A 26,157-nucleotide genomic window follows, 5' to 3' on the forward strand; every position below is an offset into this window, starting at 1 on the left:
TGGAATTTTAAAACAGCCTTGATAGATGAATAACTTTTGGAAAAGTGAAAGCAAAAGGCATTCCAGGCGAAAGAAACTCTGGAAGCTAAGGATCTGAGTCTGGATGTAGTAGTGCACAGGATGAGCAATCACAAGAGAGACCCATAGATCTCTCAGTAGGGGTATATGAGTGAGCAGTAGGAATGGAGACTGGAGCCAGATTTCAGAAGACTTGAATGCCTGGCAGGGTAAGCTGGTCTTAGAGTGGGAACAAAAGGTAGTGAGCTCGGTGACCTGGTGAACACTGGAAGCTGCAAGGTTTGGATTTCTCTGCTTTTGATAGAAGGAAAGCAAAAGAACACGTGTAAAAACTAGAGGTTGCAATGCCAAAGACCTCAGCCATCCCAGGTGAAAGGCACCAGAGTGCTGAAGAACAAGAGAGCTCCTAGGAGGCCAGGGCTCATTACATTTTGGAACATAAAACTGAGAACATAGTAAGTACCCCAAAATGCTTGGGAAGCAGTGTTCTGATCTACTGTTGCTAGTCTCAAATGGACCTTTCAGTCCTAATATATAAGCAAACAGGCTTGATCTAGAATCTCTAAACCTCCATTCATATCACCCCTGCCCTCTGTTAGCTACTAGACCAATAAGAGAAGGTGAGGACACTGTACACTTCTGCCCTAAGGAAGCAGGCTTTCAAATGCTCTGTCACCCAGGGGGCTACACAGAATCCAACACTAAGCTCCTGTTGCAAAGGACACTCAAGGAGAGACACTCAACCAGCAGTACATTCAGTCTAAAAAGTCCCAGTTCTCTTCCCAGGAGTTACGTCAAGAGAGACAGCCCCTGGGGGCCTCTTCAGACAAGAGGACACTATGCAATCCTGCCAGTCCTAATGGGGTTTAGAGAGGTTTAATGACATCATTTGCCCCCATGAGATGTAAGACTGGGGACAATCCATGCCAAAGAAATTGTTTATTGAGGTACACTCTAGGCATTGCTGACTTAGTTGACCTGTTACCCTTTAACCAGCTGGTCACCACCTGAATCAAACTGGCAACTCAGAGCACCAGCCCTCCTCCCTCAGGGGTCCACTGGCTCTTAGTCTTCTCACCTCAAGGAAAAGGCAAGCCTCATTCTCCACCAGCTGCAGACTCACAGAATGAAGAAGAGACGTTTTGGCACACAGAGAAGTGTCCCGCCCCTGCACCACACTCAGCACCTTCACAATTAACGAATCAGAGCCTCAGATAACAGCCTTAAAATGTATTAAAATGCATGGGACTGCCAGGAAAAAAATCTCTCGCTAGTTAGATCCAGCTCAACAGAAGTACTGAAATTCCCTTCTGGTAATTTCTATTTCATAAACCCCTGATGAAAGGAGCAACAGTTTCTCTAAAGAATATAACTTCCACTATCATTAGGAAACTTTTCAATGCAAATGGAAAGTTCCGAGCAAGTGTCACCTGAATGGATTTCTCTCCTTCTTACTTGAACTTGTGTGTGCATACAGGTATACAAACACACACATACACACACTTTTAGGAAAGACATCAGCTTGGCATGCTTGTTGACAACTTGAGCAAGTACTCTATGCCAGGCCAGCCCTGCTATGACATGAAAAAACACCCACCAAAGAAAAAACACCCCGGGGAAAGTAGCCAGGAAAGGGAAATGCCTCCTTGAAACAGCCTGATACAGCCCATGCTGAAACTCTTCCCAAACACCAGTCAGGAAGTCACTTCTTTCAGGGTGCTCCACTGCCCTGCAAACCCAGACCTGTCTCTGCAGAAGCCAGATCTCTGGGGAAAGGGGTTTCCCTGGTCTGACTCTGCCGCCGGCTGGGATCCATCAGTGACCAGGTCTTCCAACCCTGTCTAACCAACGTCAATACAAAAGCTGGTGGCTGCAGCGTGAGTGCGTGTATACATACACAAACACACATACACACACACTTATACACACATACATACCTTTCCCCGTCCATTGTGTGAGGCCCAGCTGGGGTGGCAGCTGCTGAGCTGTGCCTGTACCGGAGGATCCTAGCTCTGTTCTGCTCGGTTCTCCCAGCCAACCAGCAGGAGATCTGATCAGCAGCAGTGATTCAGCATGGCTGCAAATGAAGCCACCTCCCTCTCGATCCTCCTTCCTCTGACTTACTCTCGGCAGCTTCTACCGCAGAATCAGCAGCAGCAGAAAACGTCTTACCCAGAGCTCCCTGCAGCCCTTTCAGCTGCTAAAAGCAGCAACCCACTTGCTCCCCCTCCCCCGCAGGCTTGCTGCTCCTCCGTCTCCTAGGAACAGCGCAGCAACAGCAACCCAAGTGCAAGGCCACCTTTCCAGCCGCTTCCACATCTGCCCAGGCATCCCCAGGCGACCAGCCGACCCCAGTACCTCCTGCCTCCTCTGCCTAGACTGAAAAGACTTGGGCAGTTCCTCACTAGCCCGAGAAATATTGGTCCCCTCCTCCTCCCCTGCCCGCATAGGCTGTGAGTCTGTCAGCCTGGCCAGATTGCTGGAATGAGGAGGCCCCTCTGTGGCTTCCAGTGGACTTTATCCACCTGGGGAAATTGACTTGTAGGTCACAGCTCATTTTCCAATTCCTCCTCCCAAACTCTACAGCAGCTCTCAGAGTCTGATAGATGAAGAGAAGTTAGGGTAAAAGAGCCTGATGGAACCGAGAAGAATACAGAAAGAAGTAAGAAAAAGGGAACTGAAACAAATACTATTTGACTGCAAGAGGCTAAACTGCAGTAAAGCCATCACAATGGGACCACATGCATTTATTTCCCCAGGCCATAAAGAAAGACCATAAGTCCATAGCACAACCCTAAAACACCTTCCTAAAGTCTCTTATGTTAAAATCTGACTTAAGCTGTAGCTCCAAGCAGTCAGTCTCCAACTAAATCCCCCATCTCCAGTCAAAGACCTCTCACACCCTGGCATCTCCAATTGCCTTTCAAGCCTCAATTCTGACCCACCTATGTGAAAACGTAATGTAGGGGGCATGCTAGAGGCTGGTCTGTACCTCATAGCCACAGTCAAGGGGCATAATTGGGGCAATCAGCCACTGGTGTTTGCGTGTTCAGTCCCCGTCAGTTGTATCCGACTCTGCAACCCTATGGGCTGTAGCCCACCAGGCTCCTCTGTCCATGCGATTATCCAAGCAAGAATACTACAGTGGATTGACATTTCCTCCTCCAGGGGATCTTCCCAACTTAGGGATCAAACCCACATCTCATGAAGCTCCTGCACTGGCAGGAGGATTCTTTACCACTGAGCCAACCTGGGAAGCTTAGCCACAAAAATGGGTTAAGAAACTTCCTTGATGCCTCAGAAAGACCACATGTGAGCATCTCTATTCTTGGAATCCTCTGTGTCACGTCTCTGCTTTTCAGGACCCATATTACCTACCACTAGCTGAGTGACTTTCAGTAAGTATTTTCCCTACTCTCGACCTCAGCCCCTCATCCATAACGTAGGGTCAAACTCTAGAGTCCCTTTCAGCTCTAAAATCACATGACTCTAAAAATGTCTTAAATGTTCCATTTTCCTTCTCGTTAGCCTGTAAGATTGTTTAAGAAGAAATTTTTACTTGACTGTAAAGTTTTGAGGGGGATTTAAGGAAGATAATATGAAGTATGTGAAAGTATGAGGGATACTTGCTGCTGCTACTGCTGCTGCTAAGTCGCTTCAGTCATGTCCGACTCTGTGCGACCCCAGAGATAGCAGCCCACCAGGCTTCCCATCCCTGGGATTCTCCAGGCAAGAACACTGGAGTGGGTTGCCATTTCCTTCTCTAATGCATGAAAGTGAAAAGTGAAAGTGAAGTCGCTCAGTCGTTCCCGATTCTTAGCGACCCCATGGACTGCAGCCTACCAGGCTCCTCCATCCATGGATTTTCCAGGCAAGAGTACTGGAGTGGGGTGCCATTGCCTTCTCCATGAGGGATACTTAGTAAACCTATTATAGTTGTAATTTTGACCTGTTAAATTTCTTCACTGCCAGAAAGACTTGAGACCATAATGAGGGAAGCCAGACACTGAGGTAACAGAAACTAGGAATAACTTAAACTTTACACAGCCTCCTGAACTCAAACTGGCTAGCATGTTACTCTCAAAGATTACTCCCCACCTCTGACATCACAAAGTCCTCTTAAATAAGGCCATTAGACCACTACCCAACTCATTCTTTCTCAAGTGAGAAGGGGCTCAGGAGATTTTATTTACACCCTACAGCCCTGTATCACTACTTCTTCCTTTCACAACAATACCCCTCCTATCTTTCTCCCTCTGCCCCTTCCTCTTCTAATCAGCCTTGTGGCTCTGCTCCAGATATTTCCTCTTGAGGTGAATCATAGGGACCAGAAATTTAACATCACAAATAAGGAATATGAATCCCAGAATCCATGCCAGAGTGCAGACATCAACCAGGAAGACGAGTGGATGATTCATAAAAGGGATATGAGACTAAGATAAGTCTCTCACAACTTCATACCCCTAGTTACAACCTCACCATATAGGAAAGGGTCGGGGGGGGGGGGGGGCGGGTGGGTGGCGAGTGTCACATGAAACAAACCAGAGAGAAATTTTTTGAAGATCAGAAAAGTAAATACTAAAGGACCAAGCATATTTCAGGTCTCAATATATTACAACTCTTGAGAGCCAGTATAAAATCTTTACACAATTTCCTTGCAACCTACTTTTGCAGTGCTAACCAACGTCACCACAATGCATATGTTGAAGCCATACTGCTCTCACCTGCACATTATCCTCCACTCTATCCATGAGAGAGACGCTGAACAGACTTCTCGGAGAAGGGCATCAAGAAAAGAAAGGCAAAGCCAGGGTCAGAGCTGAACCAAGAATCAAAGTCTCCAGACTCCTGGCACAAAGTTGCCATCAGAAGCCCCTCTACTATCAGTGCTATACTTTACACTTTCCACTTTATTATCCAAGCCTTCTCTGGGCCACAGGCTGAAACTGCTTGCTCAAGGCCAACTGTCCTAACTGGATTTCAGATTAAGGAGAGTCACTATTAGATTCTTGCAATAGAGGAAAGCCAAAGGAACCAAAGTAGTGCCTTCCTGGAGGAAGAGGTCCCATGTTTGGAACTTCCAGCAGTAGGGTCTCACCTCCTTGCTGGGCCTCCTCCCCATACCCAAAGCTTCTCCCATAGCCTGCCAACAGTCCCCACCTCTCCATTCCAGAACCATTTACCCAACCATGTACATCAACTTTGTTCAGAACCTTCCAGCTCTGTGTGGCTGAGGAAAAAAATCATGTGAGGAGAAGAAACTTTATAAGTAGGTTTGGTCTAGAGAGTTCTTTTTTCCACACTCTATCTATCCACTGGGAGCCTGTATAGCACAGCTTACCTGGAGGCAGTAAGCACGGCCCATCAGTCTTCCTTCTAAGTGTTTTTTCCTTCTTTTCTTGCTTTTATCCTCCTTCTTCAGAGCCTCACTCTTGCCCAGAAAATCCCATGGGCAGAGGAGCCTGGTAGGCTACAGCCATGGGGTGGGCAAAGAGTCAGGCATGACTGAGTGACTTCACTTTCACTTTCAAAGCCTCAGTTCCTCACAACTGCAGGCACCAGAATACATACATGTGCATCAAAGCCATCTGGTTGAAAGTATAGGCATCAGGGGATCAAAAGACATAAGGAAACTTTCTAGGCTTATGGTAGTGCTCCATATCTTGACTGTGATGATACAATTGCATACAACTACTACATTTTATCAAACTAAACACTGAAGGAGGTGAATTTTGTCAATTATACCTCAATAAACCTGGGAAAAAGAAAAATACCACAGTACCAGGCTACACCACACATCTATAGAACTGGGACCAAAGGAGCAGGAATTTCAGCAAACTTCATCAGTTCAGTTCAGTCGCTCAGTCGTGTCCGACTCTTTGCAACCCCATGAATTGCAGCACGCCAGGCCTCCCTGTCCATTATCAACTCCCGGAGTTTACCCAAACTCATGTCCATCGAGTCCGTGATGCCATCCAGCCATCTCATCCTCTGTCGTCCCCTTCTCCTCCTGCCCCCAAACCCTCCCAGAATCAGGGTCTTTTCCAATGAGTCAACTCTTTGCATGAGGTGGCCAGCGAACTTCATAGGTGACACTAATGCACAGCTAAATGGAAAGCCCACAAAGAAAAGAACTCAGGCCATTAGAATCAGTCAGACCAGGCTCTGAATATACTTACCAGAAATATAACCCTTAGCAAGGTACAAGTCTAAATTTCCTCATCTGCAGAAAGAAGATAATAATGGATAATAATAGTACCTACCCCCCAGGGTTGTTAGGTTTCAAGGCTATCAAGCACTTAGCAGAGAGCCGGGACTGTAATAAGCACTGAGTAACCATTAGCAGCTATAATTTGCATTACCTATGCCAATGCTACCAAACTATAGCTCTGTGAGTCCTTAGTTTTGAGGTCGAGAAGTCAGACAGGGTACCTTGTGCCAGGAAGCATAGCCCAGGGCCTCTCCTGGAGTTATTCAGTGGTCGCTATTACCAACAGGTCACCAAGGACCAGGCAACACTAAAGTTAAATTAAGGCCCACCCACACCTGTATCACCAAAACTTCCCCTCAGATTCCTGACTACTTTATGAGTAGACTCTTCCTGTAGCTGCTTAGCAAGCCCCCAGCACAGCAAGCCAGGCAGAAAATGAAAAGGAACTCAAGGTCCAAAAAAGTCAAAAGGTAAAGAGAACAGAGTCTTATCCAGAGATGCCTGGCTTCCCTCAGGACTCCTCCTGTGAGGGAGAAGAACCCGTGCCCTGAACATATTCAAGACAGTAATCACCTGTGGCATGTTATGTTGCACTTTAAAGCTTACAAAGTTCTTCATGTCCCTCAACTCCTTGGACTTAAGATAAAACATCCACTGAACAGTAATAACAGCTCCCATCCCTTGACCTTTTACTCTGGGCCAGACTCTGTATTCTTGCCTGGAGAATCCCAGGGACAGAGGAGCCTGGTGGGCTGCTGTCTATGGGGCCGCACAGGGTCGGACACGACTGAAGCGACTTAGCAGCAGCAGCAGACTCTGTATTCAAGACTTTACATGTAGCCCTCTCATTTAATCCTCCCAATAACCCTGTGTAAAGCAACTATTATCCCTGTTTTAAATTTGAGGTACACATAAATGCAACATATTTTTGTATGTTGACTTTGGATCCTGCCAACTTTACTTAATTTTATTAGCTCTGATAGTTTTTTGATTGAACCTTTAGAGTTTTCCATTAATATATATAATATCACCTGCAAATAATGGTAGTTTTACTTCTTCCTTTCTAATTCAGATGCTTTTTACTTCTTTTTCTTGCCTAACTGCTTTGGCTAGGACTTCCAATACTATGTCAAATAAAGGTTGCGAGAGTGGGCATCTTTGTCTTGTCTGTGATCTCACCTTTGAGTACGTTAGCTGTGGACTTGACACATATGGCTTTTATTGTCCCGAGTTACAATCTCTCTACACTCACTCTGTTCAGAGTTATCAACATAAACAGATGATGAATTTTGTCAAATGCTTTTCCCGCTTCTATTGAGATGATCATATGATTTTTACCCTTCATTTTGTTGATTTGCTCTTCCACAATGATTGATTTGCTGATATTGAAACCTGGAATAAATCTCACTTGATTATGCCAATGATCCTTTAAATGTATTTCTGCATTCAGCAATAATATTGCTGTTAATATTTTGTTGACAACTCTTGCATCTATGTTGATTGGGGATACTGGTCTACAATTTTTTTTCTGGTGGCATCCTTGTTTTGGTAACAGGTTAATGCTGGCTCCATAAAATGAGTTTAGTAGAGTTCTCTCCTGTTAAAACTAATAAATTCAGTGAAGTTAAGAGGATATAAAAATCAATACAAAAAAGTCTACTGTGTTTCTATATGCTAAAAATTAAGTATAAGAAAGAGAAATAAAGAAAAATACCACATTTATAACTGCATCCAAAAAAAAAAAATCCCCATTACCTAGGAATAAATATAATCAAGGAGATTAAAGACCTATATATTGAAAACTACATTAATGAAAGAAACTGGAGAAGATACAAATGAATGGAAACATATTCCATCCTCATGGACTGGAAGAATCAATATTGTTAAAATGTTCATACTACTCAAAACAATCCACAGATTTTATAAACTCTATCAAAATTTCAATGGCATTTTCACAGAAATAGAATAATCCTAAAATGTGTATGGAACTAAAAAAAAAAACATCCAAAGCCATCTTGAGAAATAAGAACAAAGCTGCATCATCATACGCCTTGATTTCAAACTTTATTACAAAGCGATATCAATTAAAACAGTATGATTAGCTATCCCTGGTGGCTCAGAGGGTAAAAAATCCACCTGCAACGCAGGAGACCTGGGTGCAGTCCCTGGGTTGGGAAGATCCCCTGGAAGAGGGCATGGCAACCCACTCCAGTATTCCTGCCTGGAGAATTCCATGGACAGAGGAGCCTGGCAGGCTACAGTCAATGGGGTCTCAAAGAGTGGGATGCAACTGAAGCAACTAAGCACAGCACAGCACATGATCAGATATTATCAACTGAAACAGTATGATTCTGGCAGATAATGGAATAGAACACAGAGCCCAGAAATAAACTCACACATAAATGGTCAATTAATTTACAACAAAGGAACCAAAAATACATGCTGGGGAAAACGCAAAGGTAACAAAAGCAAAAATAAACAAGTGAGATGGCATCAAACTAAAAAGCTTCTGCAAAGCAAAGGAAACAACCTAAAATGAAATGGCAACTTATGAAATGGGAGAAAAGATTCAAAATCATGTATCTGATAAGAGGTTAATATGAAAAATACATAAAGAATTCACATAACTCAAGAGCAAAAAAATCTGATTTCAAAATGGGCAGTACATATGAATATAGACATTTTTCCAAATAAAAACATACGGGTACCAACAGGCACATGAAAAGACGTTCAATATCATGGAAACCATGGATCATTATGGAAATGCAAATCAAAACCACAGTGAGATACGTCAGAAAGGCTATATCAAAAAGACAAGAAACAACAAATGTTGGCAAGAAGGTGGAAAAAGGGGAACCCTTGTACACTGCTGGTGGGAATTTAAACTGGGGTAGCCACTGTGGAAAACAGTACTGAGGTTTCTCAAAAACTTGAAAATTCAACTACCATATGATACAATAATTCCACTTCCGGGCATGTATCTGAGGAAAATGAAAACACTAACTCAAAAAGATGTATGTACCCCATTGTTCACTGCAGCATTATTTACAACAGCCAAGGTATGGAAACAACTTGTGTCCATTGATGGATGAATGGATAAAGAAGATACACACACACACACACACACACACACACACACACACACAGAACAGTATTATATAACCATGAAGAACATTAAAATGCTTCCATTTGCAACAACAGGGAGGGATATCATAGGCATTATGCTAAGTGTTATAAGTTAGAGAAAGACAAACACTGTACAATCTGTCTTATATCTGGACTCTTTAAAAAATTATTTTAAAAAAATCTCATACAGAAAACATATTAGTGGTTGCCAGAGGCAGGGGGTTATGGGAAGAAGAAATGGGTTAACGGGGACAAAAGGTAAAAAGAAAAAACTATGTCTCTTCAGAAGTAGTGCAGCAGGACTTCCCTGGTGGCACAGTGGTTAAGAATCCGCCTGCCAATGTAGGGGACACAGGTTCAATTCTGGGTGCAGGAAGATTTCCACATGCCAGGGGCAACTAAGCCCATGTGCCATTAACTGCTTAGGCTGAGCGCCACAAGTACTGAAGCCCACACACTATAGAGCCCGTGCTCTGCCACAAGAGAAGCCACTGCAAGGAGAAATCTGTGCACTATACCTAGAGAGCAGCCCTTCTAACCACAACTAGAAAAAGCCTGCATGCAGCAGTGAAGACCCAGAACAGCCAAAAATAATTTTTTAAAAAAGTACTGCAGTAAACACAAGCTTGACTGAAACATGGAACATCAATAAACAAATAAATATGAGGAAACTGAGGTTCTGAGACTTAAATGACTTGATCACAACCCCAGATATCTGAGACCCAATCTGCCTGACTTCAGAGACCACTATTAACTACTGTGCTTGGGGACACTATCCCTATCTTACTACCTCCATTTTATAGATAAGCCAACTGAGACTGACAGAAAGCAACTGGCTCAAGATCACTCAGTGAGCTGGTGGCCAAGCAAGGTATGGATGATCAGATGCCTGGCCTCATGCTCTCTCCACCTCACCTGAAGAAATGGAGCAACAGCATCTGAACCCCAAAAGATACTAACATCCAAGGCTCCCAATACCTACTCTTATTAAGTCCTTACCCATTCTTCTGGTCCCTTAGCTAACCACACCAAGCCAAAGAATGCTCTTGGGGAAAGCTGGAAACACACCACTGGACCCCAGTGAGTCAAAGAAAAGCCAGACCAACTACAGCAGCAAGCAGAGTGTTTCACACAGGCTTGCACATTGCAAACACTTGTCTTTCCAGGTTCCCCCTAAGAATCCCATCTTCTAAGCATCAACCTGCAACTTACGCCCTCTGCTGGTAAATCTGTGCATCTCTTTGTAAGAAAAGTGAAATCTAATGACTATACCAATGGTTTAGAAAAGGGCCAAAAATCTGCTTCCTTCACAGAACATTCTACACAAGAAAGAGAATTAATCCCACTGACGATTTTTTCACAGCTTCCACATGCTGCTGGGCAACTAAACCCGTGTACCACAACTACTGAGACAGCACCCTCCAGCCCTCAAGCCACAACTAATGAAGTCCGGGCAACAAGAGCACACACATGTGCTCCGCAAGAGAAGCCACCACAATGAGAAGCCCTTGCACCATAACTAGAGAATAGTTCCCGCCTGTCACAACTAGAGAAAGCCAACACGCAGCAACCAAGACCTGGCCAAAAATAAATGAGTTTTTAAAATTTGTATTAAAAAAAGACTATTTATAATTGTAAATAGTTGCAACTAGATAATTTCAATTTCTCATGATTTCACTTAAAATTTTTTAAAATTTAAAAGGTTCAATTGTTTAAACTCAACTACTTTAATATAGTTACATACTCATATTACACTAAATACATATCATTATTGCATATTCAATTATAACTTTTATTGTGACAATATACATAAAATTTACCACATCAACCACTTTTAATGGCACAATTCAGTGGCATTAAGTACATTCACAGTGTTATGCGACAGTCACTACTACCCATCTGCAGAACTTCATTATCTCCAGAGAAACTCTGTACCCAGCGAACAATATTTTCCATTCCCTCCTTCCTCAAACCCCAGGTAACCTCTATCTTACATTCTGCCTCTATGAATTTGCCTATTCTAGATCCCTCATATACATGCAAAAAAATAATACATACCCTTCTGTGTCTGGCTTATTTCACTGAGCGTAATGTTTGTGAGGTCCATCCATGTATTAGCATGGATCAGAATTTCATTCATTTTTATGACTGAATAAATATTTCATTGTGTGTATATACCACATTACATTTACCCATTCACTTTTTGATGGATGATGTATTTTTAATATTTCACATTTTCATAGAGCACAACTTAGTAAACATTTCCCTAACATTTCACATTTATAGCCTCCAGTCTCTTGCTATAAATGTTCTCATCACCATCTTTGTGCAATAACTTGTTTCATTGAATTGTTCTCTTATGTTAAATTCCTAGTATTGTAGTCCTAGAGCCAAGGGATGGATACATTAATGGTTCCTACTAAATAAATCCATATTTATCCTCCTCACTCATCATTTTTTCCAACCTAACGGGGAGTTACTGTCTGCAATTTCAGTTATAAAAGTACAAAACTGTGATTAAACTCAACTGGAGGGAAGCAAATAGTTCCACCAAATGAAAATAAAAGCTTTCACGATCATGGATACATGAATCCAGAGACTCAAAGGAACTGGTTGTGACTCTGAAGTCAGCAACAGATAATCAGAAGAGGTATGTCAAATGAGTAATTTTGCCACAATCTCCCTTCTGTGACTGAAGTTTCATATCCTGTGAACCAAAGTCTTATTATACGATCAGAACAGAACAACCTCCTTCCAAGGGGAGTAATACAGAGTAGTTCAATCAGACCAGCTTGCTACACATCTCGTTGCAGTGTATACAAGCAAAGCACGATCCTTCTAACATACTGACGTATCTACACCTGTTGTCAAATGCTGTTGCTTCTAGTAGCTATACTTCCTTTCTCCCTAAGGTATTATTCATGGCATCTCTGTCAACAGGCACCTATGTCAACAACTGCCTTCACTTAGATTATTTTAAAGATCTTTATGAGGCTGTCCTTTTTCTAAACTTGCTTACAACAGATTTACATGATGGCAGTGAGTCTCCACATGTTCAAAATTGCTGTGCTGTGCTTAGTCACTCAGTTGTGTCTGACTCTCTGCGACCCCATGGACTATAGCCACCAGGCTCCTCTGTCCATGGGGATTCTCCAGGCAAGAATAATGGAGTGGGTTGCCATGCCTTTTCCTCCAGGGGATCTTCCCAACCCAGGGATTGAACCCAGGTCTCCTGCACTGCAGGCGGATTCTTTACCATCTGAGTCACCAGAGAAGCCCAAGAATATTGCTAGAGTGAGTAGCCTATCCCTTCTCCAGGGGATGGATCTTCCCAACCCAGGAATCGAATCAGGGTCTCCTGCATTGCAGGTGGATTCTTTACCAGCTGAGCTACTAGAAGCTGCAATAATGAAAAGACCTAGAGCTTTTGGAAGAAGTGAAATTAACAAAGCAGAAACTGCTCAGAAGAGCTCTTCACTAGACACAGAGCTGACTGATCTATGTGACAGGTTTTCCAAAACTGCACCTTCTGTCCACAACGTGATGTTTTCCACTTAGTTATACTAAAAATATATATATTAAATTTAGAAAAAAAAAATTTTAATGTTAGCTGTTTCCAGTGGTTCCCAAGACCAATGCTAGCTTCAGAGATGAGCTAAAAGAACTCACAAAACTCAGCACTGCTAAGTCTTGTACTCACAAATAAAGTTTACTACAGACACATAATGAAGATACACAGTGGAATCATTTGGAGAAAAGACACAAGAGTCTGGAGGAGCCCAAGTGCAGGCCTGTTTATGCTCTCTCCCTACCATGAAGGGTCACAAAGACTATACTTGTGAGTGATGTTTCTGCCCAAGGACTAAGTACTCCAGGTTTTATAGGTACCCACTGCTTAGCACATATCCAAATTCCAGAGTCCCAGAAGAAAGGTTATTTAGCCTAAATCCTACTGCTTGCACAGTCTAGACCACCTTTACCAGTTAGGGAATGGTAGGAACACTACCTAAATCCAAGTGCCCAGACAAGGGCCAACCTTGCAAGTAGTCCCTTCTAAAGACAGCACATCATAATCAAAGATTCATTTTGGCCAGAGAATAATCTCTCCCTCAAAAATGCAGATGCCTGTAACAGAATTAGGAGACTGCAGGTCTTTTAATACCTTAATCCAAGTTGTTCTGATTGCTTTTCTCATAAAGCTTCACCAAAACCAACCACATCAACTAAAAGAATTATGTCCTGAGAAAATCAGAGAATCTTTTTTAAAAATTCAAGTAGAGCATATTCCTCTGCTCAAAACCCTGAAATAGTTGACCAATCATGCTGTAAAAGCCAAAATCCTTACAATACTTTACAAAGCCCTACTATGAGCTAGTCCCTTTCTGACATCATCAGCTACTCCTTTGTTCTTTACTCAACTTCAGCCACTTTGACCAACTTGCTCTTCCTCAAAGTCCAGGTACAATCCTGCCTCAGGGCTTTTGCTCTTCCTAAGCCTCTACCTGGAATGCTTTTCCCCTAAACATCTGCACTGCTTAGTCCCACATTTCCTTCAAGCTTCTGTTTAAATACTTCTCAGAGACCTACTCATACTACCCCATTAACCGCATTTTATTTATGGCTGTGCTAGTTCTTCATTGCTGCATGGGCTTTTCTCTAGTTGCAGTGCACGGGCTTCTCATTACAGTGGCTTCTCTTGTTACAGAGCACAGGCTCTATGGCATGGGGGCTTCAGTAGTTGTGGCTCCCAGCCTCTGAAGCACAGGCTCAATAGTTGTGACACACGGGTTTAGTTGCTCCGTGGCATCTAGGATCTTCCTGGATCAGCAATCGAACCCGTGTCTCCTGCATTGGCAGGTGGATTCTCTAACACTGAGCCACTAGGGAAGGCCATCACCCCATTTTAAATTGCACTATCTTCACAAATATCCTGCCCTGCAGCACTGCTGGCTCCTGACCCTGTTCTATCCACACATTATTTTCTAAATACCATACAACTTATTATGCTTCATTATCTGTCTCCCCCTACTAAAACATAAGCTCTATTGAGGGCAAGGATTTTTGTTTCTTCTTTGCTGCATTTCCAGCTGAATCACGAAATAGAAGAGTCAAACATTTAACCTGACACAGTAGGAAACAGGAAGATACTGAATATCAATGTGGAAAAACTCATTGACAGGTGGGGAGGGTAAACAGCCAGATCTTCTCCAAGTTTGTTGGTTTCTGGGAGACCAAATCATTAGAAAATGTGGGATTTTTTTTTCATTGAAGAGATGACAACAGATGGCACATTCAAACAGGGTTACTGGAGTTTTAATAAAAGGAACTATTTACGAGGATGTGGGCACAGTTAAGGGAAAACCAACAAGGTCTGGTAAACCATCTTGGGGCTAGAAAAAGGAAGCCTGAAGTAAGAGTAGGAGGGAGTGGTTACCAGAGAAGACCTATAGCTGGCCACTGGAGCAAAGCTTGATAAGAGGCCTTGATAAACTATTTGCTCAATATGTATACTTTGGAGAGAGGGGAACAAATATCTTAACCTCACCTTTCTCTCACTCTTCTAGACTTCCTGCTGGTTTCTCCCACTGTCAAACCCAACATGAAGCCATAGAAGAGAGTATAGTTCTTTAACAATCAAATTTCTGACAACACAGAGCAAGGAACAGAAAGGTATAGAGTGGATCAGAAAGGGCAAAAAGAGAATATCCCATAACCATTTTGTAAAGCTATCTACAAAAGACATAATGTTTCAATGCACTTACCAGCATCTTCAACTCAGTCTCTTCAAACCTTCCTTCTAAATCTTCTCGTTCCATTTCTGGTGACATCACCACCCTCCTACTTACCACAGTAATTCTGACTGAACTACTCACTCTTCTTTATTTCTCCCTGCCATATCCAATCATTTGCTAATTAAACTTTTACAACTTCCCTTATATTCCATTTGCATCTATTGCCAGTGCTCCTTCTTTGCTCATGCTCTCATGGTTAACATAAGCTGTCAATAGCAGCCTTACCACTCAAATGCCATCTATTTCACTCAGTGCTACGAATTAGTCTTTCTAAATTACAGTCTGGCTACCACTATTGTTTCTCAAAAACTTTTATTAGTAATTTTCACTGGCTGCCAGATAAACACTAATATGGTCCCAACTTCTCCCAATTTCCCACAACTCTCCTTTACCCTTAATATAAATTCAGTTCAGTTCAGTTCAGTTGTTCAGTCGTGTCCGATTCTTTGCAACCCCATGAATCGCAGCACGCCAGGCCTCCCTGTCCATCACCAACTCCTGGAGTTCACTCAGACCCACGTCCATCGAGTCAGTGATGCCATCCAGCCATCTCATCCTCTGTCGTCCCCTTCTCCTCCTGCCCCCAATCCCTCCCAGCATCAGAGTCTTTTCCAATGAGTCAACTCTTCTCATGAGATGGCCAAAGTACTGGAGTTTCAGCTTTAGCATCATTCCTTCCAAAGAACACCCAGGACTGATCTCCTTCAGAATGCACTGGTTGGATCTCCTTGCAGTCCAAGGGACTCTCAAGACTCTTCAACACCACAGTTCAAAAGCATCAATTCTTCGGTGCTCAGCTTCCTTCACAGTCCAACTCTTGCATCCATACATGACCACTGGAAAAACCATAGCCTTGACTAGACAGACCTTTGTTGGCAAAGTAATGTCTCTGCTTTTCAATACGCTATCTAGGTTGGTCGTAACTTTTCTTCCAAGGAGTAAGCATCTTTTAATTTCATGGCTGCAGTCACCATCTGCAGTGATTTTGGAGCCCCCAAAAATAAAGTCTGACACTGTTTCCACTGTTTCCTCATCTATCTCCCATGAAGTGATGGGACCAGATGCCATGATCTTCGTTTTCTGAATGTTGAGTTTTAAGCCAACATTTTCATTCTCCTCTTTCACTTTCATCAAGAGGCTTTTTAGTTCCTCTTCACTTTCTGCCATAAGAGTGGTGTCATCTGCATATCTGAGGTTATTGATATTTCTCCCGGCAATCTCGATTCCAGCTCGTGCTTCTTCCAGCCCAGCGTTTCTCATGATGTACTCTGCATAGAAGTTAAATAAGCAGGGTGACAATATACAGCCTTGACGTACTCCTTTTCCTATTTGGAACCAGTCTGTTGTTCCATGTCCAGTTCTAACTGTTGCTTCCTGACCTGCATACAAATTTCTCAAGAGGCAGGTCAGGTGGTCTGGTATTCCCATCTCTTTCAGGATTTTCCACAGTTTATTGTGATTCACACAGTTATCCACTTGTATCTGGAAGTTTCATGCAGAATATGGCCATTAAAATCCGTAAGGCTTGGATTCAACTCCCAGTTCAATCATTTCACCCACTGGGTGGCCTTGGCAAAGTTTAACCTTTCTGAGACGAGCTTCAGCTACCTTACTGTGAAGCAGAGGGTTACTGAAATGGATCCAGTGAGAACATTTGCAAATGTACTTTATACAATATTTAGCACACAGTAGGCATATGAGAAATGCTGGGCTGGAAGAAGCACAAGCTGGAATCAAGATTGCCGGGAGAAATATCAATAACCTCAGATATGCAGATGACACCACCCTTATGGCAGAAAGTGAAGAACTAAAAAGCCTCTTGATGAAGGTGAAAGAGTGGAAACAGTGTCAGACTATTTTTTGGGGCTCCAAAGATCACTGCAGATGGTGACTGCAGCCATGAAATTCAAAGACGCTTACTCCTTGGAAGAAGTTATGACCAACCTAGATAGCATATTGAAAAGCAGAGACATTACTTTGCCAACAAAGGTCCGTCTAGTCAAGGCTATGGTTTTTCCAGTGGTCATGTATGGATGTGAGAGTTGGGACTGTGAAGAAAGCTGAGCGCCAAAGAATTGATGCTTTTGAACTGTGGTGTTGGAGAAGACTCTTGAGAGTCCCTTGGACTGCAAGGAGATCCAACCAGTCCATTCTGAAGGAGATCAGCCCTGGGATTTCTTTGGAGGGAATGCTAAAGCTGAAACTCCAGTACTTTGGCCACCTCATGCAAAGAGTTGACTCATTGGAAAAGACTCTGATGCTGGGAGGGATTGGGGGCAGGAGGAGAAGGGGACGACAGAGGATGAGATGGCTGGATGGCATCACTGACTCGATGGACGTGGGTCTGAGTGAACTCCAGGAGTTGGTGATGGACAGGGAGGCCTGGCGTGCTGTGATTCACGGGGTCGCAAAGAGTCGGACACGACTGAGCAACTGAACTGAGGCATACTTCACAAGCGTGGACGGCTTCGACGGCACACAAGCGCGGCCGAGAGATCCACTTCCAAGGTCAGGGGCAGCAGCCAAGTGTGCCAGGCTGCGACAGTGCAGGAACGACCGAGAGGAGCTACCCTACGTCCAAGGGCAGGGGCGGTGGCTGAGAGGAGCTCCCTCCACCCGAGGCCAGGGGTGGCGGCCGGGAGGAGCTACCCCACGTCCAAGGAGCAGTGGCTGCGCGGGCACAGGAGGGCCTAGAGGAGCTACACGACGTTCAAGGTCAGGAGGGGCGGCGGTGAGGAGATAACCCTCGTCCAAGGTAAGGAGCAGCAGCTGCACTTTGCTGGAGCAGCCATGAAGAGATACCCCACATCCAAGGTAAGAGAAACCCAAGTAAGACGAAGGGCAAGAGGGCATCAGAGGGCAGACACACTGAAACCATAATCACAGAGGGCAGACACACTGAAACCATAATCACAGAAAACTAGTCAATCTAATCACACTACAACCACAGCCTTGTCTAACTCAATGAAACTAAGATATGCCCTGTGGGGCCACCCAAGACGGGCAGGTCATGGTGAAGAGGTCTGACAGGATGTGGTCCACTGGAGAAGGGAATGGCAAACCACTTCAGTATTCTTGCCTTGAGAACCCCATGAACAGTATGAAAAGACAAAATGATAGGATAGTGAAAAAGGAACTCCCCAGGACAGTAGGTGCCCAGTATGCTACTGGAGATCAGTGGAGAAATAACTCCAGAAAGAATGAAGGGATGGAGCCAAAGCAAAAAACAATACCCAGTTGTGGATGTGACTGGTGACAGAAGCAAGGTCTGATGCTGTAAAGAGCAATATTGCATAGGAACCTGGAATGTCAGGCCCATGAATCAAGGCAAATTGGAAGTGGTCAAACAGGAGATGGCAATAGTGAATGTCGACATTCTAGGAATCAGCGAACTAAAATGGACTGGAATGGGTCAATTTAACTCAGATGACCATTATATCTACTACTGCAGGCAGGAATTCCTTAGAAGAAATGGAGTAGTCATCATGGTCAACAAGAGAGTCCGAAATGCAGTACTTAGGTGCAATCTCAAATGACAGAATGATCTCTGTTCGTTCCCAAGGCAAACCATTCAATATCACAATAATCCAAGTCTATGCCCCAACCAGTAACGCTGAAGAAGCTGAAGTTGAACAGTTCTATGAACACCTACAAGACCTTCTAGAACACCCAAACACAATGTCCTTTCATTATAGGGGACTGGAATGCAAAAGTAGGAAGTCAAGAAACACCTGGAGTACCAGGCAAATTTGGCCTTGGAATACGGAATGAAGCAGGGCAGAAGCTAACAGAATTTTGCCAAGAGAACGCACAGGTCATAGCAAACACCCTCTTCCAACAACACAAGAGAAGACTACACATGGACATCACCAGATGGTCAACACTGAAATCATATTGACTATATTCTTTGCAGCCAAAGATGGAGAAGCTCTATACAGTCAGCAAAAACAAGACCAGGAGCTGACTGTGGCTCGGATCATCAGCTCTTTATTGCCAAATTCAGACTTACATTGAAGAAAGTAGGGAAAACCACTAGACCATTCAGGTATGACCTAAATCAAATCCCTTATGATTATACAGTGGAAGTGAGAAATAAAATTAAGGGACTAGATCTGATAGACAGAATGCCTGATGAACTATGGATGGAGGTTCATGACATTGTACAGGAGACAGGGATCAAGACCATCCCCATGGAAAAGAAATGCAAAAAAGCAAAATGGCTGTCTGGGGAGGCCTCACAAATAGCTGTGAAAAGAGAAGTGAAAAGCAAAGGAGAAAAGGAAAGATATAAACATCTGAATGCAAAGTTCCAAAGAATACCAAGAAGAGAAAAGAAGGCCTTCCTCATTGATCAATGCAAAGAAATAGCAGAAAACAACAGAATGGGCAAGAGTAGAGAGCTCTTCAAGAAAATTAGAGATACCAAGCGAACATTTCATGCAAAGATGGGCTCGATAAAGGACAGAAATGGTATGGACCTAACAGAAGCAGAAGATATTAAGAAGACGTGGCAAGAATACACAGAACTGTACAAAAAAGATCTTCACGACCAAGATAATGATGGTATGATCACTCACCTAGAGCCAGACATCCTGGAATGTGAAGTCAAGTGGGCCTCAGAAAGCATCACTACAAACAAAGCTAGTGGAGGTGATGGAATACCAGTGGAACTATTTCAAATCGTGAAAGATGATGCTGTGAAAGTGCTGCACTCAATATGCCAGCACATTTGGAAAACTCAGCAGTGGCCACAGGATTGGAAAAGGTCAGTTTTCATTCCAATCCCAAAGAAAGGCAAAGCCAAACAATGCTCAAACTACCACACAATTGCACTCATCTCACACACTAGTAAAGTAATGCTCAAAATTCTCCAAGCCAGGCTTCAGTAATACATGAACTGTGAACTTCCAGACATTCAAGCTGGTTTTAGAAAAGGCAGAGGAACCAGAGATCAAACTGCCAACACCCGCTGGATCATCGAAAAGTCAGGAGAGTTCCAGAAAAACATCTATTTCTGCTTTGACTATTCCAAAGCCTTTGTGTGAATCACAATAAACTGTGGAAAATTCTTCAAGAGATGGGAATACCAGACCACCTGACCTGCCTCGAGAAACCTATATGCAGGTCAGGAAGCAATAGTTAGAACTGGACATGGAACAACAGACTGGTTCCAAATAGGAAAAGGAGTACGTCAAGGCTGTATATTGTCACCCTGCTTATTTAACTTCTATGCAGAGTACATCATGAGAAACGCTGGGCTAGAAGAAGCACAAGCTGGAATCGAGATTGCCGGGAGAAATATCAATAACCTCAGATATGCAGATGACACCACCCTTATGGCAGGAAGTGAAGAGGAACTAAAAAGCCTCTTGATGAAAGTGAAAGAGGAGAGTGAAAATGTTGGCTTAAAACTCAACATTCAGAAGACGAATATCATGGCATCTGGTCCCATCACTTCATGGGAAATAGATGGGGAAACAGTGGAAACAGTGTCAGACTTTATTTTTGGGGGCTCCAAAATCACTGCAGATGGTGACTGCAGCCATGAAATTAAGACACTTACTCCTTGGAAGAAAAGTTATGACCAACCTACATAGCATATTGAAAAGCAGACATTACTTTGCCAACAAAGGTCCGTCTAGTCAAGGCTATGGTTTTTCCAATGGTCATGTATGGATGCGAGAGTTGGACTGTGAAGAAAGCTGAGAGCTGAAGAATTGATGCTTTTGAACTGTGGTGTTGGAGAAGACTCTTCAAAGTCCCTTGGACTGCAAGGAGATCCAACCAGTCCATTCTTAAGATCAGCCCTGGGATTTCTTTGGAAGGAATGATGCTAAAGCTTAAACTCCAATACTTTGGCCACCTCATGCAAAGAGTTGACTCATTGGAAAAGACTCTGATGCTGGGAGGGATTGGGGGCAGGAAGAAAAGGGGACGACAGAGGATGAGATGGCTGGATGGCATCAGCAAGTCAATGGACGTGAGTTTGAGTGAACTCCAGGTGATGGTGGACAGGGAGGCCTGGCGTGCTGCGATTCATGGGGTCACAAAGAGTCGGACACGACTGAGTGACTGAAATGAACTGAACTGAGGCATACTTCTCTGTATGTGCCCCATGTTTCTGCCTATTTGTCCCTCTACTGAAATTTACTTTTTCCCCTCACTTTCTCTATACAGTCAACTTTTTAAGTCAAATACATCTGTCATAATGCTTTTCTTGACCCTTCTTCCTACCTGGAAGGCACTCTTAACACATTACTTGTAACTTTCTTATAAGAAATACTTAAACACAGCTAACATGGTTCATACCTCTCTACTAGAGTTGAAGCAGTAGAGGAATAAAGGGCTCCCATATCCAAGCTCACCCAGCAAATCAAGAGCAAAGCCTAGGTTAAAAACCAAATCTCAATTACTAAGAGTGCTCTATGACTTATGTCAGTACTTTTTAAAAGATGGCTATTCATTCACCTCATTAACTGCACAAATACCTTGTGGTTGAGGGGGGGATGAAATAAAGGTACACTCATATGTCTTAAACAAAGTTGTAATATTAACATCTCTAGGTACCAACAATGATAGTATACCCTTTACATGTATAGTTACACTTCATTTGTTCAAAGTATAATTTGTTCAGTTTAAAGTATAATTTGTTCACAATCCTGTGAGACAGATATTAACAGTAGTCTCTCCTTTTTAAGGACTTCCCTGGTGGCTCAGATGGTCAAGCGTCTGTCTACAATATGGGAGACCTGGGTTCAATCCCTGGGTTGGGGAGATTCCCTGGAGAAGGAAATGGCAACCCACTCCAGTATTCTTGCCTAGAAAAACTCATGGACAGAGGACCCTGGTGCAGGGTACTGTCCATCAGGTCACAAAGAGTCAGACACGACTGTAAAGACAAGGAAACAGGTTCAGGACCATGTACTCATGGAACAAGAAAGTGACTGGGTCAAAAAAAGAACCTGATCTATTTGATACCAAAATTTATGTCATTAAGAACTGCTATTGCTGCTGCGGCTGCTAAGTCGCATCAGTCGTGTCCAACTGTGTGACCCCATAGACGGCAGCCCACCATGCTCCCCTGTCCCTGGGATTCTCCAGGCAAGAATACTGGAGTGGGTTGCCATTTCCTTCTTCAGTGCATGAAAGTGAAAAGTGAAAGTGAAGTCGCTCAGTCGTCTCCGACTCTTCGCCGTGGACTGTAGACTACCAGCCCCTCCGCCCATGGGATTTTCCAGGCAAGAGTACTGGAGTGGGTTGCCATTGCCTTCTCCACCATTAAGGACTATGAAATACTAAGTCAGATGCCTACTCTGAGGCTAATTACATTAGCAACAAAAGCATCAAAGAAAAATGTATCTTTCATATGGTATCCAAATAACAAAACCAGTGTAAGAGTGAAGCCTTCACTTTAATCAGAGAGTATATACTAAATGATGATGGGACAAACTCCAACTTGTCTGTAGAGTGTGAACAATCTGAGACGATCCCACAATGCTGAAAAGGATGCATAATTTCAAAAGAAACAGAATCTCCAACAGAATGCAAGTTACTTGAAGACAGGAACCGTGTTTGTCCCACTGCAGTTATCTCCAGATCCCAGATGTTTTGCACAAAGAGGTAATCAATCTCTGATGAAACTGACAGAAAATGCTGGGATATAAGCATATTGTCAAAACAGTACAAGTTCACATCAGATAATTTTAGAACAAAACCCATTTCAGATATGTTTTCGGGTTTTTTTTTTTAAAAAATAAACCATATGCAGTGATAAAAGAATTAAAGGAGCCAAAGAAAATCTGCCTGAGAAGAGAGCACGCAGCTAAAAAAGGAAATCTTTAATCATTTTCCTCTCTGAAGATGCAAATCATTCAGCTCCAACTGCAAGTTTATTAATAAATTATCAATAAAAGTGTTACTAATAAATAAGTATGTGGGATAAGTCAGTACAAAAGTGATTCATCTGCCCTTTTAGCCTCTCTAATATATCTTTTTTAAAAAGCAGCTTTCTAGTATCTCCTTTTTTGTTTATCCCATGGCATTTAATTTCTCATTTAGGAAGAATATGAAGTTCACCCACAAGCAGGTTCCAATGTCAAAGACCAATTTTCCCAAACCAGTTGCATGCCTGTCTTAAAAATGAGCAACAAATCCTATTTCCCAACAATATACTTCCATACATTATACTTAGTAAGCGACTAAATTTAAGCATCAAGAACATTCACAATGTGCTAAACTCAAATTTAATTTGAAGCTAGTAATTCATGCCCACTTATTCTTCAAACTAACCCTGCCTCCCCCTGCCAAATTATACAACTGTTAGCTTTATTTTTAAAACAAAATTTACAGAACATATTAAGTTTCTAATTATAGCAAATACGTCAGAAACTGATTTACTTAGTGCAAACGTTTTCTAACAAAATTATATTTTAAAACTAGCTAGTAAGTGAAAATATAGGGAAGATATATTAAAGGAAAAAAATAGAAGAGTGAGAATATTGCTAACTATCGCTTAATAAAGGGGGTCTCCAAACTATGAATTATACTTTTCACAGAAACCTTTTAACATACAGTGATTATCATTTCCCATTCAAGATATCACCTGACTTGTACTTCTGTTGTTGAATGTGTCCCATATCCCTTAAGCTGATTTTGCTATTAAAACTTAGCAGAAACTGTTAAAAAAAAAAAAAAACTTAGCAAAAACTGTTAAGCCATAAAATAATGCAAAGCAATAAAAATGGATGATGTACCTCTGAAGTCTCTGTGGCCTAGCAACATAAGAAAAAACATAAGAAGCCCATCCATCATGCTCTGTGTATTGGCATGTTAGTAGCATGCCCTCTGCCAACTCATCTAGTCTAAATGTCAAGACCAGCCCAAATGTTTTCTTGACCCACCAAGTCAACACAATTGCTTATACTCATCTCTAATGAAAATGCCCACAATCTATTACAATTATTGAAATTCCCACCACTCAAACAAAAATTGCGAGTACCTTGTGAGCAGGGGCAGATCCTTTTTGGTATGTTGCAAATGGCAACACAAAGCCTGCAATAGTTTGGAAACATACTAAACAATAAATCATGGTGCATCTATACTATAGTATACCAGTTTTATGATACAGAACAATTATGTACACATATGGGTGTCTGAAGTTAAAACACTTACATATGTATGTATGTATGTATATATAAAACAACCCAATATTTGTTCCTAAAATAAAGATATCTCCCTGCAAATAAAAAGACCTAGAAATAGGCAAACTGTTAACATACGTCATCTCCAAGTGCTGGGAGAAAACAGGGAAGGAGCAACATGAGGGTCTTTATAGGCCATTAACTGTTTTATCATGTATTACCTAGCTTTGAAATTTTTCAGTAAAATGTTTTAGTTGAATATACCCTAAGGCTTTAACAAGGCTGCCAATGAGCATGTACCTTTCCCTGAATATATACTGAGAACAAAAAAAATACCCATGATACCAGAGAACTGCTGTGTTCTAGTTATCCAGCACATTTAATATGAGTAAGCCATCTCATCAACTATGTATATGTGGTATATGTGGTATATATGTATATATATGTACATACATCAACTATGTATATATGTATATGTAGTAAGCAAGAACATGACCTGCCATTCCAACAATCACTGCATTACTCATAATAGCAAGAAATGTCCATCAACCATTATGGAACGGCCATGCTATAGAACATTATACAGGCATTAAAGAGGATGAGGAAGGTCTATCTGTTCTGATATAAGAACGCCAATCATATAAACTGCTGAACTATTTCATCCTACTTTTAAAATGTAGGTACATACAAAAGAGTTTGCTGAACATACACCTATTAACAAGGATTGTCCTTGAGAAGAGGATTTCCTCTTTAGGGTTTTTACCATTCTTTGTTTAGTTTCTAAGCATTTATTTAAACGTTTAATTCTCATTTTTAAAAATACACCAGTCTCAACATTCAGTACAAGTTCTCTTTTCTATTTCCTAGTAACATTGCCAAATGATACTTGGCAACATTTGACCAAACATGCAATGTTATAATTTTTAAAATAACAGGTAGAAAGGGAATTTTTATTGGAAAGAAGTTTTTACAACATTCACTTTTAATAGAAAACATTAGACAAAGGTACAGCAAAGCAACCTGCAACAAGACACTAAGGAAAACGCATTCATTATCTTACCCTGGTTTAGAGGCAATCTTTGTTGCTCCACTTAATTAAAAAAAAAAAGCCTTCTAAAACAGGGAAGAGAAATTATATTCCCAGTAACCAAAATCTTAACACTGATGCAGTAAGTTGGTTAAAATAGAAGAAAGAGACTTACCCTCTTCTAAGTGCAAATACTGTCTTTTGGGGAATAATCCTTACATTACCTACATGCAGTTTTGCTTAAATTGACTCAACATCCAAATGCCCACTTTTAATCAGCAAAAACATAGGTAATTCAGTTTAAAATGCAAATTCTCAAATTTGAGAGTATTAAGCACACTTAAGATAAACAAAGCTACAAATCAAACAACTGACACTACCATTTCTATTCCTGAGGTAACAGAAATAGCAAATTCTTAAGTATCCTCAATGCTTTAACCTAACTTGAAAACAAAAATTCATTATGAAGATTTAAATATTAAATCTGTTCTAAATCACTAAGCTACAGACCGAAGCAATCAGTGTATCATTCTGATTTGTTACCACTATGAATGTCAACCGTTTGGAAGCTTTTTAAGACTTGAAATTACTATCAATCTTTCAAACCTCTTCCAACTAATGATTACCACTGAATTTTACTACAACACTGTAAATGCAGAAGTTCTTCACAACAGGAACACAAAAAAAATTTATTTTGCTAATCTTTCAAAATTAGATTCAAGCATTGCACAAAAATTATATTCAATGCTGACCAGGTTCTGTACTACTTCCTCCCATGAAGTCTTGATTATATTTGAAGTAGTAATGTTCAGGTAAATCTTACAGGTGAAAAAAGTGAAACCA

The 26,157-nt window shown here is 42.0% G+C and overlaps 1 protein-coding gene across 3 annotated transcripts in view; it reads right to left on the reverse strand.

The window, feature by feature from the left end:
* Positions 1 to 26,157, reverse strand: part of KLHL3 (kelch like family member 3) — a 280,088-nt gene that overhangs the window by 124,510 nt on the left and 129,421 nt on the right. The window contains exon 1 of one of the 3 annotated variants that reach the window (XM_061423603.1): positions 1,956 to 4,471. The exons of the other annotated variants lie outside the window; for them this stretch is intronic. Coding sequence (XP_061279587.1) covers positions 1,956 to 1,969 — 14 coding nt within the window. The 5' untranslated portion in view covers positions 1,970 to 4,471. Of the gene's footprint in view, positions 1 to 1,955; positions 4,472 to 26,157 lie in introns of those variants that run through there. 3 annotated transcript variants of the gene reach the window in all.

Source organism: Bos javanicus, chromosome 7 (assembly GCF_032452875.1).
Source record: "Bos javanicus breed banteng chromosome 7, ARS-OSU_banteng_1.0, whole genome shotgun sequence".
Lineage (NCBI taxonomy): Eukaryota > Metazoa > Chordata > Mammalia > Artiodactyla > Bovidae > Bos > Bos javanicus.